General features: G+C 35.2%; 3 protein-coding genes across 5 annotated transcripts in view; 2 read left to right on the top strand and 1 right to left on the bottom strand.

Annotated features, from left to right (window-relative positions):
• The first annotated feature begins 2,552 nt into the window (after positions 1–2,552).
• On the top strand, positions 2,553–6,671 carry LOC144446631 (uncharacterized). Of its 3 annotated transcripts, XM_078136436.1 has the most exons (4): positions 2,553–2,666; positions 2,902–3,378; positions 4,443–4,594; positions 5,159–6,666. In XM_078136436.1, the coding sequence occupies exons 2-4, from the start codon at positions 2,919–2,921 to the stop codon at positions 5,720–5,722; spliced, it is 1,176 nt and encodes a 391-aa protein (XP_077992562.1). In that variant the 5' UTR covers positions 2,553–2,666; positions 2,902–2,918; the 3' UTR covers positions 5,723–6,666. The 3 variants fall into 3 exon arrangements, with proteins under 3 accessions (XP_077992562.1, XP_077992560.1, XP_077992559.1); XM_078136434.1 differs by having other exon boundaries at positions 4,446–6,671; XM_078136433.1 differs by having other exon boundaries at positions 4,443–6,671.
• Positions 6,672–6,747: 76 nt separating this feature from the next.
• Positions 6,748–10,632, bottom strand: LOC144446632 (protein FAM204A-like). Its single transcript, XM_078136437.1, has 4 exons — positions 10,380–10,632; positions 9,339–9,620; positions 8,442–8,588; positions 6,748–7,732 (listed from the first exon to the last, which is right to left on the bottom strand). The coding sequence occupies exons 1-4, from the start codon at positions 10,587–10,589 to the stop codon at positions 7,637–7,639; spliced, it is 735 nt and encodes a 244-aa protein (XP_077992563.1). The 5' UTR covers positions 10,590–10,632; the 3' UTR covers positions 6,748–7,636.
• Positions 10,633–10,795: 163 nt separating this feature from the next.
• LOC144446353 (PDZ domain-containing protein 7-like) overlaps positions 10,796–17,592 on the top strand; it is a 39,966-nt gene continuing 33,169 nt past the window's right edge. Inside the window, exon 1 of the mRNA XM_078136100.1 lies at positions 10,796–11,069. The gene's annotated coding sequence lies outside the window, so the exon portion shown is untranslated. The remainder of the gene's footprint in view (positions 11,070–17,592) is intronic.

Raw genomic sequence — 17,592 nt, 5'->3', positions numbered from 1 at the left:
TGAGTTAGTATTCTATTCAAGGATAATCATAAAAGTATATCGTTTTCAATATCATTATAGTTTAATAAATGTAAACACCGGTGAACTTATTTTTTGAACATTCGTAAAAACATTATGACGCCATTATTTTGTATTGTGACCATCCTATATTAGCTCAATGTGGTTGTGTTGAACAATTTTGAAGAATTTCGTTGATTTTTAGTGCCTTTCACATTCCCATCATTTGTGATTAATTAGTCTAGTTACTCTATACGTGTAGTCGTTCTCTGCGATAGTGGGGATGATCATATAACGTGTATAGGACTACACTATAATCGCTAATTGCCATGGCGAAACATAAATTGTAGTCATACAACATTCAGGAGGTACTAACTGTACTTGTAGAGTATAAAACTGGTAAAAAAGTCTCCGACTAACGACGTCAGATTTGTGCTGGAGCAGAGTACAGGCCAACCATCGGATGTTGACTACGGTAATTATGAAGTGTAGATGAGCAGCGTTCCGGATATTACAGATATCAGCTTACATACGTGATACACGGAGATATCTACGGGGGGTGGGGGTGGGGGTGGTGGAGACTCTCGTATCTATCCTGATATTTATATATCCGTTCTTTCCGACTTTAATCGTAAATCTGCAGCTATCGTTAAGTTATCTGTAGCTATCTTTAAGTTATCTTCAGCTAGAACACAAACCTGACGTCAGCACCACAGTCGCTTGTAAACTGTTATTCGTTTCCCAAATGGTTTTATTCTTGTCTATGATGACGGTCCTAATATTACAGAACAATGACGTTATTATAGGGATTGGCGATATTCTTAGAAAATCGGTAGCGATGTCATAAATATATAGATGTCGTGTTGTATTTATAACATCGCTACCGATTTTATAAGAATATCGCCGTCATAGACAAGAATAAAACCATTTAGGAAAGGAATAACAGTTTACAGGCGACTGTGGTCAGCACAGAACCATTTGAGATTAATCATGTTCACATAGTTCAAATCCATTCATCCTTTCTCATTTCAAGAATGTTGGCAGATTTAAAACGAAAATATTGAACTAACATTACAAAGCGCAACGGATCACCGATAATTTGTTTCTCAAGTTTAAAAAACAACACCTCACATGTATTGGACAATTGTTGGACTATTGAATGAATCACTCAACTGTAGTACCATTTCCTTTGGCGGGCCTGGCTGGATGCATGTCATAAAACAAGACTTCCTGCTATGCTAAGCGATGCCAGACACGAGACCCAAGGGCAAGGTCATTGACACTGAAAACACTCCAATGCACTACATGCTGTACTATACGACTACCCATAGAGTCGAGGTTGAAAAGGTCACAGGCTAGTGTATCTGACTTGTTGTTCGCTACAGTACGTCCCCGATTGATGATGTACGAAGTGTGATTACATAGAGGTTCTTAGGCCTACAACATGTCATTGCGTCTGGTGAAATATGTTGTAGTTATTTAGAATTATGTTATCATTTTTTCAACGAATTCTTATTCATTATAATTTGATTTATACTATTTATAGTTGATATATAAACCTACCCCCGGAACCTACTATTGTACCAATTCATGGTCTCGGTGTAAGCCTATAAATCTCTGACCACCAAACTGTGAAAATATTCAACAAGACACCAATTCCACACTGAGCTTAATATGTGCGCGATAACCGCAAGGTGATTTGTACAGTATTACATGTACATGTACATGTACATGTAATACTGATGTAGGCAGAAGCAAAACTTGTTTGGTGGTCTGAGTCCATGTAGTACCATGGGTTTTATATTAGGGGAGCTCCTGCCACAACAAACATATGTATTGTCTTTGGTCACAATACACGTACGTCCATAGGGATGCCCAAACGCAAACCTCAGTTCTTTTACATGTAGTGGTCTGAGCCCAAACCACACTTGCTTGGCTTTCTGTTTAGAATTACCAATACCATTTTGATTGTATGTTACTTGTACAGAGGTCAAAAGTCCATTTCTAAATAACTACGCGTAAATGACCGCGACCTATCTCATTACTGTATCAATTATGGTAATTATGGTTTACTCATCTGTGTACACATGATACAGGAAAGGTAACAGACCAGTTAGGCAGGCATTGACCATTATAGTATAGGGGTGTGTCTTGAAGTCGATTACGATATTACCTGTATACTTGTGACTCTTAGCCACGAGGGTAAGTCAAAGTCTATTTCCTATCAAATGATACGGTATTTAAGTCTTATACTTCTTCAAGCCATCAAATTTAGTGTACATCATCCAATAATTAGCTTCTCAGTAGGCTAGTCAATGTCCTAAATTCAAATTGGAACCTTCCAAATTCAAGGCAACCCCTTCCAGCGTTGCACAGACAATTCAAGACCAGACCATGTCAGATGAGACGGCGATGGGTGGGCTGAACGCAACTTCCGATATAATTACACATTCACGCCATATAAGGAAACAAGATGTGACATCATATTCATCCTGACCAATCAGCTTTGCGCACGCTAATATATAAGTGCACCTTAGTTTGCCATACACAGGAAATCAAAATAGAAGCTTCAAAGTTTTAGAACGCGCTTTTTGTAGTGCCACAAAATAAGTTACTGTAGGAATCCAAGAGAGAATCTTGAACGCGTAGATAGTTTCCGACTATACAAGGTAAGAACATTAACGTTTGCCTTTCTAGCTAAATTTTCAAGTTTCTTTCGTGTGTTATACAAATATGAAATATCTTAAGATATGTACATTGTAACTATAATATATACCCTGATATTGTAATAACAATACGATATATAAGAACAAAGTTTCACGTCATCCTTGATTATTCTTGTTTTCAATGTTAAATTAATTCAAGGACGAGTTCATTGATCGAGGGTTTTTTCTTCAACTTTAGAAAAATATTGAGTCGAGATGGCGTCTTGTAAAAAAGCCCCGAAATGGAATTCATTTGGATGTTCGTGGTACTGCGTCTTTGCCATCGTCACATTTTTGTACCTCATGGTTGATGCTGTTGGACGATACAACCACTATAACGGACTAACATGGCCTGAGGGTGAGAAACCAACGACTGCACTCATATTCTACATCGTACTTATGGTAGCAGCTACTTTAACAATGTTAGCTTTCATCCCAACTCAACTTTTCAAAACTGGAAATCCATCGAATGATGGCGAGAAACTTGGAAGGAAGAAACACGAGAAGAAGTTTGATATGGGATACGACTCGAGGAAGGGACCAAGTAGAGCACAGAGATTGCTGCATCATTTTGGCCCACTCGGTGCAACATTACATCTTGTTTCAGCGTTCTGTTTACTACTGCCAATATTGCTGTTACAGGCTGCAGAAGTTCAACATGGACATCTACCAGCAGGTAATTCACGAAATTTATGCTTTCCATCTCAAATCTAACTGCACATAATTTACTTCACAAGCTATATGATGTATTTAGCAATTTAAGAAAATTAACCACACGTCTGCAACTTGCAGAATCTCCCATTTTTTTCCTTCGGTCTCTCCCTCCTTTTATTTCCACAAACCAAATGGAAATATCGTCGGGAAACGTTTGACGTTTGCTCAATCATTACATATACATCAATATATTTTCGTCAGAACCCCTATCTTTAACTCATCCCTCAGAATTATCACAATTATGAACACCCTCTTCACAATACGTCGTTACAGCATAGACAGTGGAGAAGAAATTTCGTGTCCACTCTCTATGGTTATTACAATCCCATTGCGAAATTGGGACAGCGAACAAAGACCCTATTCTTATCATTGAGACACCTGCCTCTCCTCCAACCAAACAATGAAATAGTTCCAAATGTGTCTTTTACTGATATATAAGAAAGAGTTGATAGGAAAGTATGTCGACTGTAAAGAAAGAACGGAAATCCTCTTTTTATGAGCCGAAAAGCTAATTAGAATGGTAATTCTATGGTACCGTTGTTAGTTATGTTACGATCTAAGAATAGAAACGTCAACATCCACATCCCACGTGTACACACATACGCCTCCACTGAGACATATCGTAATAGTAGCCACAACAAGGACAGAATGGGTTTGCTTTCAAAGTCTCTAGTTGTTCCTGTTCTCATATTTGGAAGTGTAAAGTTTCACAGGAAGTGGAAGTTGAGGCAAGGAAATAGTTGACTCATTTTAATTGCAGTGATAGGTTTCCATAAATATTATGCCAAGTAAAATGAGACTTTATTTCTTACCTGACTGCAATTAACTATATCAGAACACTAGCACAGAGAGTTTTGTTGTGGTCTGGTTATCTCAAGCTATCAAATCACAGCTTGAGATAGACCATGACAAATCTCTGGGCTATCAGAACATTATCTGAAGTGGTGCACCAACCATGTGTTGATAAGACATATATAACTATGCTATTAATTGTACTAAAGTATGCCAATTTTTATTTACTTTCAGAAGCAGTTTGGTCAACTGAGCTAGACTTTATATTTGGAAGTTCTCACAGATCCGTGTTGTCATCTGTTCAACCAGTTCCATTGACCTCATCACCCTTGTCAACTATCTCATCAACTGAGAGTCTACCAGTGATCAAGACATACTATTTCTACGTCAGTCCATCTATTTCAATTGCTTTCTTGAACTATCTCATCCCATTATTTCTATATGCAGTGCAGTTTGCTGATACTTTCTGGTTTAGTCATAAACTCTTCAGTGTTGTATTTGGAGTTGAACTTGTTTTGATTGCTATTAACAAAATGTTCACTTACTGTGGATTTTCAGTAATTTACAAATTAGGCAAATATGGTTGGAAGGACTCTGGCATTGAGGTTGAAGCAATGTTGCAAAGTTCAAGTGTTGTTATCTTTCTATATCTGGCTAGTAGTTTAGTTATTTTCTTATTTTCACTTGTTCTGTATCTGTACGGACATGGCCAGCTGCAAAGATCGTACAAGAAACTCCAAGACAAAGAGCATCCTGCTGATGTACAGAACATATCCAGTATAGCATTTCAATGCAAGGGATTTTTTGCTCATATTTGTGCTTTTATAGTTTTATGTATACTTTTATCTCTTCGTGTACCCATATTGGTTGACTATTATAGAATCTATGAAGCTAACAGTGATACAGCCATGCTGACTTTCCTTGTGTTTGACATCATCTTTTTTCTTCAGTGGATCACATTATGGATTCTTTTCACTGTCAAAAAAGACTGGAAATTCACAACTCAATACATCTATGACAAACCAGTGATTCCAAGCTCCCAGTACTCTACCATGACTGTGTCTCGTAAACATGGAGGTAGTCAGCAGTCGTTATCCCGAGTTGTTGGTGATGGTATTGAAATGACAGTGGTCAACTCCGGTGCACGCCACACGGTTAAGAATGTAATGAAACAAGAAGCCATCATGAGGGCCATGAAACAACATCCCAATCCACCAACACATAATGGTACACTAGAAAGAATGCACAGAAACCCACTGAATAAAAGCCAGGATTCATTACAGAGAGAACATGGTGTTTCGGACAAACACCCAATGCAAAGTCCATTACCAAGTAGACATCAATACAATCATAATAGTAACAATCATAATGGTACTAGCACACTGACTAAGTCTTCTCATTCACCAACTGACACTAAAGGTTCACCTTTCAAAAGAAATGATCCAACAAGAAAAATTCTGACTGAAAAACGCAGTCTTTCAGCAACATCTTCAAGTGACGGAAGTGGTTGCTAAATATGACGATTTCTGTTTGACACTTACAGACATTTCAAACAGGATAAAACTACTATTAAACAAAGTAATTTCTGCATGGCTTGTATATTGCATGAATATATTTAAATGATAACATTTGCATGTGTAAAAAGCTTCTTCTAAATAGGTTTTGACACTTTCAATGTTTAGAGTCTGTGTTATGTTATTTATTTATTTTACATTTAGTTAATCAGTTTGACGAATTGCAATATAATAACAGCTTGCATGAAAGAGCCCAATCTTCCTCTAAGATGTGTGGCACACACTATGGAATGCTATATAACAATATTAGTTTTTATATGGTGTTTTTACCATACTAGTCAAAGCATTTCACAATTATTACCCCTGGCATGAATCTAAACTCCCTGAGGAGCATGCAATCCATTGCAGCCTTTATAAGCACATAGGATTCAATCCTTCACCTAGAAACTTCTATCCTGCCAGGTCCTCAATAATACAGCTGGTTTAACTGGGCACAACCGTGGTTCACAACTTGCTCAATGACTTTAGTCATTCACAAACAAGTGGCAGCAGTGAGGCTTGAACCAGCAACTTGCAGATTTAAAGCTGGCCACTCTAACCATTAAACTATCTTGACTCCACTATCCAGTGTGACATATCATTTGACATTTCAGCATGAATGGAGTTGAATTTTACGTGATTCTTTTTGTGCCAAAGAACTTCTTTAATTCCATCTTTCAACAGTTCCCAATTCAAAACTTACTTCTTCACATTATCACTTCATGTATTTATTTGTATTTATTCAGGTATGAACCATTTTCCCGATGTGTGTTATTTAAACAGTTTGTAATTTCTTCATCAAGTTTGTATTGGATAACAAGGAAGTGAAATTTCAAACACTCTTTTGACACATTGTACATACAGGAAAAACAAAAGTTGCAATAAAATTTCAAGTATTTACAAATTTACAATTTTTTTATTCTGGTGTTTTAAATTCAACAGTATCTGACATCTGACAATAGGGATAAAAATACTGTTTTTTAAAAAAAAAAAGACTGCATATTAATCTGTAAGGTATGGCATGGTGGGGGCGCCCTTGACCTCAGGCATCAGTCAAACCCTTGAAGTAGGCCAATAAGGGCAGAGTGACATGACATGTCTTACAGTCAATGTACATACCAGTCTCTTTTGTTCACTTGATCTAAGAAGTAGGTGAAAAACAAAGGTTTGTGATACATTAGCCTCATGCCATGGCGTGCTATCATGTTTATATATTACCAGTGCTACTAGTACTGTGTGCAAAGTGCAAAGCAAAAATATTCACTTTCTTGTGTATTTGTATCATGACTATCAATGCTCAAATGCTAAATACACGGAGAGCAATGGTCAATGGTTATTGAGGACAATAAATAACTAGGATTGTCAATTTAAAAAAAAAAAGTAATCCAACTTGTTGCACAAGTATTTTTGAAGATGTACTGAGAATTCAAGTGGTTAGTTGTATGCAAATCAGAGTTTTTGCAAAGAGCAGTAAGTAGGTAAAATCTACCAGGGTTGCCAAGTAATTTGACCTGGGTTCCCAAACAAAATTTGCATTGACTCTAAGGGGAAACACTCATTTTTACCCCTTTCTCCCTTTCTGTTACCATGGTTCCCAATCTTAGCAAAAACACTGCAAATTACTCAACCATTGAAATATTTCAAATATATCAATTTCTACCTCTCATAATGCAATCAGTAAAGAATATACATCATTATGTGAAAGTATAAAGATGGATTTAATTTACAATATAATGATTTCTTTACATGGCAGTATAAATAGCATGAAGTAGTGGTTTCCTTATTATTTTCACTGACTTCTTGCCAGTCAAAATAGCCAGGAATACTAATATAAAATGAAGTACAACAGTTCAAAATAAAATATTTAAACCCTTTTTACATATTTGACTTCATTTCCCATCTATGTTTGGCTTCAAATGTCCATGGTGGCTTCTTTTTCTTCTTTTTAGCCTTCTCTGCTTCATCCTCTTCCTAAAACAAAGACACAAAATGTTTCATTATTGGCATGAGTTGTCAAACTGAATATACCATATTCCAGTTATCATAAAGACAACAGATTGTATAGTTTGGCCACTAGGGGTGCTATTTAGAGGCAGCCTTGGACCAGAAATAGGGCCATAATAGTTGAGTACTATAGCCTCCTTTAAGAAAATTATCATTTCCCTGTGTTTTAAAAGAAATGCTGGTTGCATTTTCAGACAGTCAAAGCATTCTGCTAACTTTGTTTCATGTTAATTAATGTTTTAGGGTCATATACAGTTGGTTTTAATAGGCACATTTTGTTCACTGCTTCATGTACTACCATGTGATATTAGTCAATATTTTTGCATATGTAGGGCTCCCTCTTTTGACTTCTTTTAAAAATGACAGCAGCATAATGAAAACAGGAACATGGCATATTATGCTGATATTTATGATAATAAATTCTTATAAGGTGGGTTTGTTTACTGTCATTGTTGATATTCCTGTTAATTGGTAGGCATACCTAATGATTAACAATGGATTTATCAGCACACCACTAAGTGTGGTTGACAAGTCAGAACACCTATCAGCCACCACTCACATCACGAGGACAGAACAACACAGCATATCTCTCAGTCTCTTTTGGTTTGTGATGGGATCACTTTCCAGAATAAGGCTCTAAGACTATATACATAATTATTATCAGAATCTGCCTCACCTTTTTTCTTGCCAAAAAGTCTCTGGAATCTATAGCTTCAGTAATCCTCTCACCAAGATTTCTGGTGGCAAGTCTATCACTGAGTTTTTCAGCTGACTCAAAGTCACCTTCTCCTACAGCTTTGTCCACTTCCTTTTCCAGACCAGACTAGGAAAGAATATGGAAAATAGTCCAATATGTTACAACTGTAGCAACAGGTTCACTAAATAATAGTGGAATACAGCTGTCAGTGATTGGCTTAGTCCGTATCACATGGTATGACCTAATGACCCATAATAGTGACTCCATTTGCATAGAGGGCAATACCCAATTTCTATTCTCCTTGGGGCACTATTACATAATAGTAGCACAAGGGTCCTATGGATGATTTGCTTTGACACTGTGTTTGAGAATTTGATGTGTTGTAAAACACTTATTGCCTTGCCTAATTTGGGCACTAGTAGATGTCATATTAGTATACCCTCATGCTATTATGTAGCAACAATTTTCCTCAGCTGTCAGCGTTGGGGCTGCATAACAGCCACCGGGTAATAGACATCTACTATTGCCCTCATAGCCAGGCAATAAGTGTATTTACCCTGCCCAAAACAAGTCCTAGAAAATAATATTCACTGAATCTGTTCATATTTCTTGACTCCTTGTTTACCATTCTCTTTTTTTGTTACCAAGATTGTAATCATTTACATTTGGTAAAATCAACCACTTATTATATTTAATACTTTGTGTGTCATTTTAAGGCCATAGGTAAGTGAAAAATTAGCATCAAGGCTAGTTACAGCTTGTTGATAAGATTGGATTTTCTGTTATTGCTGGTTAGTGGTTAATGGCTGTGAATGTTTCCAACATACATTGCCAATCCCTAGCTATGTGTGTTTGTAAAATGTTGTAAAAGATTACTTTTGGTGCCAGCCTTCCTGGATCAGTGCCTTTCAGGTGGTCGTTGATTCCAATAAATTGTTTTATGTTCTGCCAATGAACTTTCTTCTGTTTAACAGTTTCATCATCCTCATCCTCATCATCTGTGTTTTCCTCAGTACACTGTCTCTGTCCCTGTGTTGTTGGATGCGACTGAACTCCTTGATGATTTTGCTTACGTCGTCTTTTCCTTCTCTGTTTTTTATAATCTGGTATTTTTTCATTTGCTGCTTCTTGTCTGCGCTTCTGAAGTGATTTAAATTTCTAGAAAGTAAAAGAACAATAAATTAAACTGGCGAAATTGTAACATTGGACCATGATGACTTCACAAAGATATGATTTAATTTATGACACTCATATTTCTGAAAAAGTTTTAATGTTAATAGTTTGAATACAAACTGAGTCATGTGACAACTAGGAAGAAATCCACCAATTTCACACACACACACACAGTAGCTCCAAGAATTGTACCATATATTTTGTTTCTGGGCTTTCCTTTGTTCTGGGGTTATATTAAGTGCAAACCCCTGAATGATGAAACGTTCAGAAACAAAAAATAACATTACAATTATAGCAGCTACAATTCACCCGAATCAGCTGCCTATCTCAAGGTGTGTGTGTACCATCCAGATTTGCCCCATTTCATGAATTAATGCTTGACAATGTAGTTTAGAAATTAGACACATAAAGTAACATGACATAAATTTATATTAAAAAATTAACTATAGTGACTACCACTTAGTGATTTAAAACAGCAATATATAACTAGGTGAGTACTAGTAAACACTGAAAAAAAACAGCAGATAAACAATATGATCCCACTACTGATCATGACGTCATCTAAGGTATCTACATCACTACCGGTACATCAGTTTCATTTGTTTACCTCTGAGGCTCTGTTCAAGTGTATATGCATATCTGAGATGCAAATGTCATTAACAAACATTAAAAAAATAATTTAATCTGTTTATTTCTAGACAACTATTAACAATTATTCCCTTCGAAGTACAGCGGGTATTTTACCTCCCAAAGTGCAGGAGACGTTCCCTTTGGAGGAGCAACATCCGCATTGACGATTGCACCTGATGAAGACATGCCATGATCTACGGTTTGTTGTGCATGTGTATTGGCATCTTTCGCTTGATAGTCTGAGTCAAGGCCGGTGTTTAGCGTGTCCTCAGAATCACTGTCTACATTGCTGTCTATCTCAGGAATTAGTGAAAACATTATCATGTAATGAACTCAAAAGCACTGGCTAAAGTAAAACTAGTATTCATTCTCACGAACGGTGTACATTTGTAAATTTGTTTGTGGGAATACACCGCTCGTTCCTCCAGAAAGTGTGACCTTTGATCTCTTTCTTACACCAATCATCGTTCGGTATTTTTTGACGTCATGGGACTTGGATCACCGCCATCCTTCGACTGTTTGGATGTAAATTATGAGAATTCCAACTGAAAGGTTTCAGCGTTTCTACAAGTATTGTACAGATTGTTGCATTTAAATCAAGTCAATAATATCTTAAAGGAAACATTTTTCAACTTTGTGAAATTGGATTTGCCCTGGAGTGCCGTCCTACTACATCAGCAGCGATGTAAACTCTCGTGTTTATTGACAGGTTGTTGCAAGCTAGCTGTGTGTTTTGCGAAGCAAGCTGAGTTAAGTTGCAGAGACGCTGCTCAGTCAATGGCAGGGTAACCGATGCTATTTGAGGTAAATATTTTTGGTTTTAGTTTATCAAGATAAATTTATGTACACTAGACCACTATTGACTGCTCTAAATAGCCCTTAAATAACACATTATGATATATTTTAAGCGGTATCAGTAAATATTTCTGATTGCTGTGGCGTGCTGTGTACGTTTGTCTAGTCTATGCCAAGGGTTATCGTGAAAGTGTACTGTGTAGGAATTTGATACCGTAAGGTTTACGTATCATTTAGCATATTTGAACACCTGAAGCGAATTTGTAAGAAACATTAGCCAGTGAATCGTATAACCAGTCTCGTATGCAGATTAGATTATTACAAAAACACAACGAATGGAAGTAAAATAACAGTTTTGTAACATTTGTTTAATATATCATGATGTAGTCAACAGTGCCAATATTAGCTAATTGCGTTACTATAAAAATAGCTTGATCGAGTTTTGGCCCCTCGGCGATAAGGAATAGTATAGTAGCAGGTTCTAAACATTGGTTTTAAAATCAATAGTTTCAACGAATTCCCCCTCACATTATTGAGTTATTTACCAATGTAACGATAACCACGCATTTTATCATCCTAAATTCTATATTTTGACTGAACAGTAGGTGTGTTTTCTATTACTGAATTACTGAATCTGTGAAATTCTGAATCCGTGCCCATAAGGCTTAGTGAGGTGTGCTGTTCTGAACAGGTAACAATGGGCCTTTCATTTGAAAGGCCTGTCCTTTCTCTTGTTAATTTTTGGCATCTACAAGACCTTGCTTTTGTTAGACACACAATAGGCATTCTTTGTTACCTGGTTGACTTAGTTTGGTATTCAGTTGACGTTCTCTGTGCATCTTGGTGATTTATAGTCACAAGCATGTTGAATACACCTGAAAGTAAATCTGATTGCTTCTCAAGAAATTAAACCATTTCCCGTTTGTACTTTTCATTCTCAAAAAAGGTGAAAGATATATTTTTGTTCATGTTTACACATACTGTAATTTGAAGTTTTGATGGTCAAGATTCTATGTATTGATTGTATGGAAACATTACAGTTGAGGAAAATATAATGTGGTTAGCTCAAAGAGGAAATGGTGCTATGAACCTTCCCTTGTGTACTAGCCTGTATCTAACAGCAATACAACAACTGAAAGACACATCATTAAATAACTATCAGTCTTTAGAGAGAGGTGAAGCAGTCACTTTTTGTGCTTCCATGGACACACAGATATTAAACCGAAGCTATGTACCATTCTGTTTGACAGCCATTTGACATTTGAACTTTTCAATGTTTGTTGATGGTGGAGCAAATAACTTGTGAATTTTTTACTTTCTTATTAGATACTAGTACTTCAAAGTTCAACACACTATTGTATTTTTTATCACACAAAGACTGTTAAGTAGATAAAAGGAATTCTGTCATGGATAGTTGGGATTTAAAACAACCACAGTTTTGCAACAAAATTTCCATGCAAATGATATGATCACATCCAAAATGAGTGAATTAGGCAATAACCTGCTAATCACCTGTTAATGAGATATTCATCTCTGTTTACTACTTCAAGTATTTATTCACTAATAGCTCAGAGACTTGGCTATATGGCTTCACAGTGTTGAGTGGTCAAGGTTTCTAGGCTATTGTTCACTTATACATCTTACCTACTTATTGAAAGAAAAGAATTCCAAGTGATAATGATTTGTCTTAAACTATGTTTACTAATATATTTTCCACATTGATATTGTGAACCTATTCATTTGGAGTATATTAAATTCCTGACTAAAATATTGTATGGTTTTATGGAAAATGATATTTATGTTATATATTTGAATAAAATCTACTTCAGGTCACACTTTCCAAGTACAATCACTGACTCAGTGATAAAACACTGCATTTGGTAATTGATCTCATGTAAAACAGGGTTTTTTTTTGTAAATTACATCATACATGTACAGGCATATTGATATAATTTCTTTTTTCTCTAAATGATGTAATTAACTTTAACGTAGTTGTATGCAGATTGTACATAGAGTGATCCAGTTTAAAATTAAATCAAGGAATTCTGTAGTTTTTCATCTTTTAGGCCTGTTTTGTGCACCAGAGTAGAAGGATTGTGGATCTTGTCTATATACATATACATATAGGATAAAACCAGAATTCGTCATGAAATTTGTCAGCCTATCATAGACGAAGACAATTAAGTCTATCCATTAATTTATAGCAGTCTCATTCCCAAAACTTGACTTTGATACAATGAAACAGAGTTTTGTATCTATGTAAACAGCATAAAGTAAGTGTACTGAAGGCCCACACTATTCAGTCTCCTTGAGAGTGACAGCAGCTGCAGAAAACAGAGTTTGATAAACAAATTGGCGTAATGTTCAGTAGTCTTTCTGTGTACTTGAGAGTGACAGTGAGAGCTACAAACAAGGCTCTCGCCAAACCTTTGCACATGTACACAGTCACTAGACATACAATACTTGAGAGTGACAGTGAGAGCTACAAACAAGGCTAGCACCAAACCTTTGCACATGTACACAGTCACTAGACATACAATACTACAAACAATTCTAGTCACTCGTCCTTCAACCCAGTCACAGAATTTTATTATCCCTAAAGGTACAAAAATAGATCCAGTACAAATCTAAAGGTTGTGGTATAGTGGTATAAATTATGTTTTCTGATGCATACATTAAATGACAATGACAGCCAAGTCAAGTGGAATTACTCAAAAGGGATAGTTTATTGCAAATGTATCAATAGTTCATCAAAAATATCAATATGAAATTGAAACTAAAAGTATGTTGTTAAAATTTACCTGAATATATGGAAATGTTGATGTTGATATAACAGAAAGATGATGAAAATGTCAGACTGGTACATTTCTAAAAAAAAGAACCTCACCATTCAGGATCATACATGGAAACAATTTTATCTTTTTTTGATTAATTGTTATATTTGACAAATGTCACAACTCATTCAAAAAATATATTTACAGATGTACATGCAGTTATTTAATTAAAGGAATGGACATTTTTTTGCAGTTTTTATTTATTATTTATTTATTTATTTATTTATTTATTTATTTCGTAAGCCTTCACAAGAAGAGAAACAAAACAAAAACAGTCCATGACAATCATACAATGCAATACAATACAATACAATACAATACAATACAATACAATACAATACAATACAATACAATACAATGTTAAAATGGCATCAACAACATGCTTAAGAATTAGACAACTCTGTGGATCTTTCGCATATAAAATTATGTTACTGATACATGTATTTGGGTGAAGATTGTGAAATTGTTAGTGGTAAATTCGTAATTCAAAGGCTTGAATTTTTAATAAATGTTTCAACTGAAAAGACACTTTTCATGTGTATCATCTTGTATTGAAGTGTTATGAGCTATGAACACTTAATATGTTCTACTTGGCACATTTGGATCAGTTGATATAATGATACCTACATGTACCCCAGCATAAATACACTATACATTTATATATAAAATCCACCATAGATTCTCAGGCCTATTAATCACATCACATACCAATATTATAATATATGGGTAATGTTATCCAAAGTTGTATAATTTTTACTTAATTTCTCATGCCTGTTAGGTTAACAAAAACACAGTGTCCTTGTATAAATCAACAGGTTGTTGGGATTGTGTCCAATCTGCGTATGGCTGCAACTACTGTTTAGGTCAGCTGTGTGATTAATCCCTGGTACTATGAGTAACAGATGGTTTATTAATTTCAACTCCTGTTACCAGAGATCAACAAGGCTTCCATGTACTCAAGTATACTTGTTGTATGAATTGATAATGATTACCTATCCATAAATGTCTGTACAATTGTGCATGTGATAAACTCGGGAGGAATAAATGCATACTCTAGTTGCACTGTATAATATTATGAATTCAGTACAGCTCATTTGTCCGATCCCAAAGCTCAATTTATTTTTTAGCAGATTTAAGAGAATAGATACAACAAGAAATGGGGCAATTGACATGTACAAATGTATACATATGTATGGATACAGTAAGCATGAGATAATAGGAATAGACTTGTAAAAGTAAAAGGGATATATAGTTGTGTAAATCTCTGTACAACTGTGTATGTACAACCACGATTAGTATAAAACACAAGTCCATTCTCAGGTTGTAGTGACAGGATATATTATCAATTGAGTACAACTCATTTATCCATTAACTCTGTTTATTTTTAGCATATTTGATAGGTTAGAGACAACAAGAAATGAAGGAATAGGTAAGCGTTAGCATGTCAATAGTAGGATTACTACTAGTACATATGTGGTGACAGACAGTCTGACAGTGATAGTTTTATGACATATCCATTACTTTAATTGCAGTTCAGGAGTTCATACTGTTATCATACATGTATTCCATGTCATAATCTGTATTTGGACACGAGTATGCACAGACACAGACAAATTAATCATCATGTGGGAGTAGATTATTGTAAACACATGATTAATATCATCATCATACTTGAGTAGCTTAATTGTAAACGTAATTAATTATTAAAAGATGAACTCAAATGAACTGCAGTATATTTATTAGGTCATAGTAAAAGTTATAGGTCCTTTTGATAGTGCAAAAAATATATAAATTAATGTGAATGCCTTGCTTAACCCCTATTTTACTATAGTTCTGATAATTTGTTAAGGTGTCATATTTTTTTAGATAGTATAACTTCAACTAAAGTTCTACATAATGTATGATATATTCTGGTAACCTGACTATTATAAGCCCCACTAACATAAACATAAAAATTGGAATTCGTGTAGTTTTTTGTTTGTTTGGGGTTTTTTTTGGGGGGGGCTTTTATAGAGTAATGGATTCACATTTATAATGGGTTTCTTGATAACAACAAAAATAAACATATTTGAATAAATATTATTCAATCATATTTGTCGTGCAAATGTCCCGTGACTAATTTTTTCTGAAATTTTATCTGAATTCTCATTACTAATTTTGAAATTATTATTACAAAATAATAATGGTATGCACATGTTTTTATGACACACCAAAGACTAGATCTTTTTCCATCCACTCACTTGTATGCCTTTGCCATCTTCAAGACATCATATTTATAGGAGGTCATTCTTGAAAATGTCACATGATTTCAGAAAAGTAATTTCCCGTATGAAGACATCAAACAAATCTCCTAGAAAATATATTTCAGTTTTAGAAGAACAGTCACGACACATGACAAAAGTGCAAGAATGACGCGGTCAGTAATTGTGCAGTTTCAAGAGTGAATTGATGCATGTCAAGTTGTGTCTCTTTAAGTCACGATTTCAGTTTACGTGTATTGTCTCCTACTTTTCTATTGTTCTTTTTAACCTAATTGCAGACATACACTTTATACCTGTCTACAGTACATCATCTACTTCGGCATTGTATTATTATCTTTTGTGTGATGCACATCTCTAGTGTTGCTAATAGTTACACTACATCTTACATGTATGCCGAGAAATACTGAGAAAGTGACACACAAAAAACAAACAAATTGTCATTTTTCTGATACTTCAATCATCCATTTAGACTGTAAGATATGTCGTGTATCAGGCTTCTTTGCTGGCTGATAGTGTGACATGACAAATGTCGTCTCTTACTGATTAGGGTGAAACTAGACTGTAAGATATGTCGTGTATCAGGCTTCTTTGCTGGCTGATAGCTTGACACGATGTCGTCTGTTACTAACTAGGGTGTAACTAGACTGTAATATACGTTGTGATGTTCAGCCCTATCAGGCTTCTATGCTGGCTGATAGTGTGACATGAATGTCATCTCTTACTGACTTGAGTGTAACTATACTGTAAGATATGTCGATTGTGTTGTTCAGCCTTACCACCAGGCTTCTTTGCTGGCTGGTAGCATGACACGAATGTTGTATCTTGCAGACTATACATGTATCATCCACTAAGAAGTTGCTCAATTTTTATGTCAATTCTGACCTTGGTCAAAGATCATTTTAATGTTGCATTTACATATATATGTAATTTTTTACACCTCTATGTCAGTGCAACAACAATAATGACACAACAATAATGATCACATCTCAGCGTACAAGTTTTGTTATAGTTAGCAACTACTTATCATATTTATCATGCATTTCTGAATATCAGCACTTTGTAAGTAATATTTGTAATATTGTAATATTTGCACTTTTGAAGTCCCACTCTTGATAAGTCATGTTTTTTGTTTGGAACCTGAGACCCACCACTTATTAATTGTTATCAATGTGATGACAGAGGATACCTCATAAATTTATGACTGAGCCACAATAGCAAATACTTTATATACATATATACAGTCATGTACTCACATACCAACCATATGACTATATGTATATGATTATCCTGTTTTCTGTTATAACATCATCTGTCAAAAACATGTACAAACAAATAAACAGAAGGCGAGAGTGTTTGTTTTCTATTTTCAGAGACAGAGATAGCTTTGTAATCAACCAGTCCCTTTATATCATTCCTGCCTACCTGTCATTTCTGATA

The sequence above is a fragment of the Glandiceps talaboti genome, chromosome 15 (genome assembly GCF_964340395.1).
Source record: "Glandiceps talaboti chromosome 15, keGlaTala1.1, whole genome shotgun sequence".
NCBI lineage: Eukaryota > Metazoa > Hemichordata > Enteropneusta > Spengelidae > Glandiceps > Glandiceps talaboti.
The sequence above is the reverse complement of the archived record's forward strand: the minus strand, read 5'-3'. Positions and strand labels throughout refer to the sequence as shown.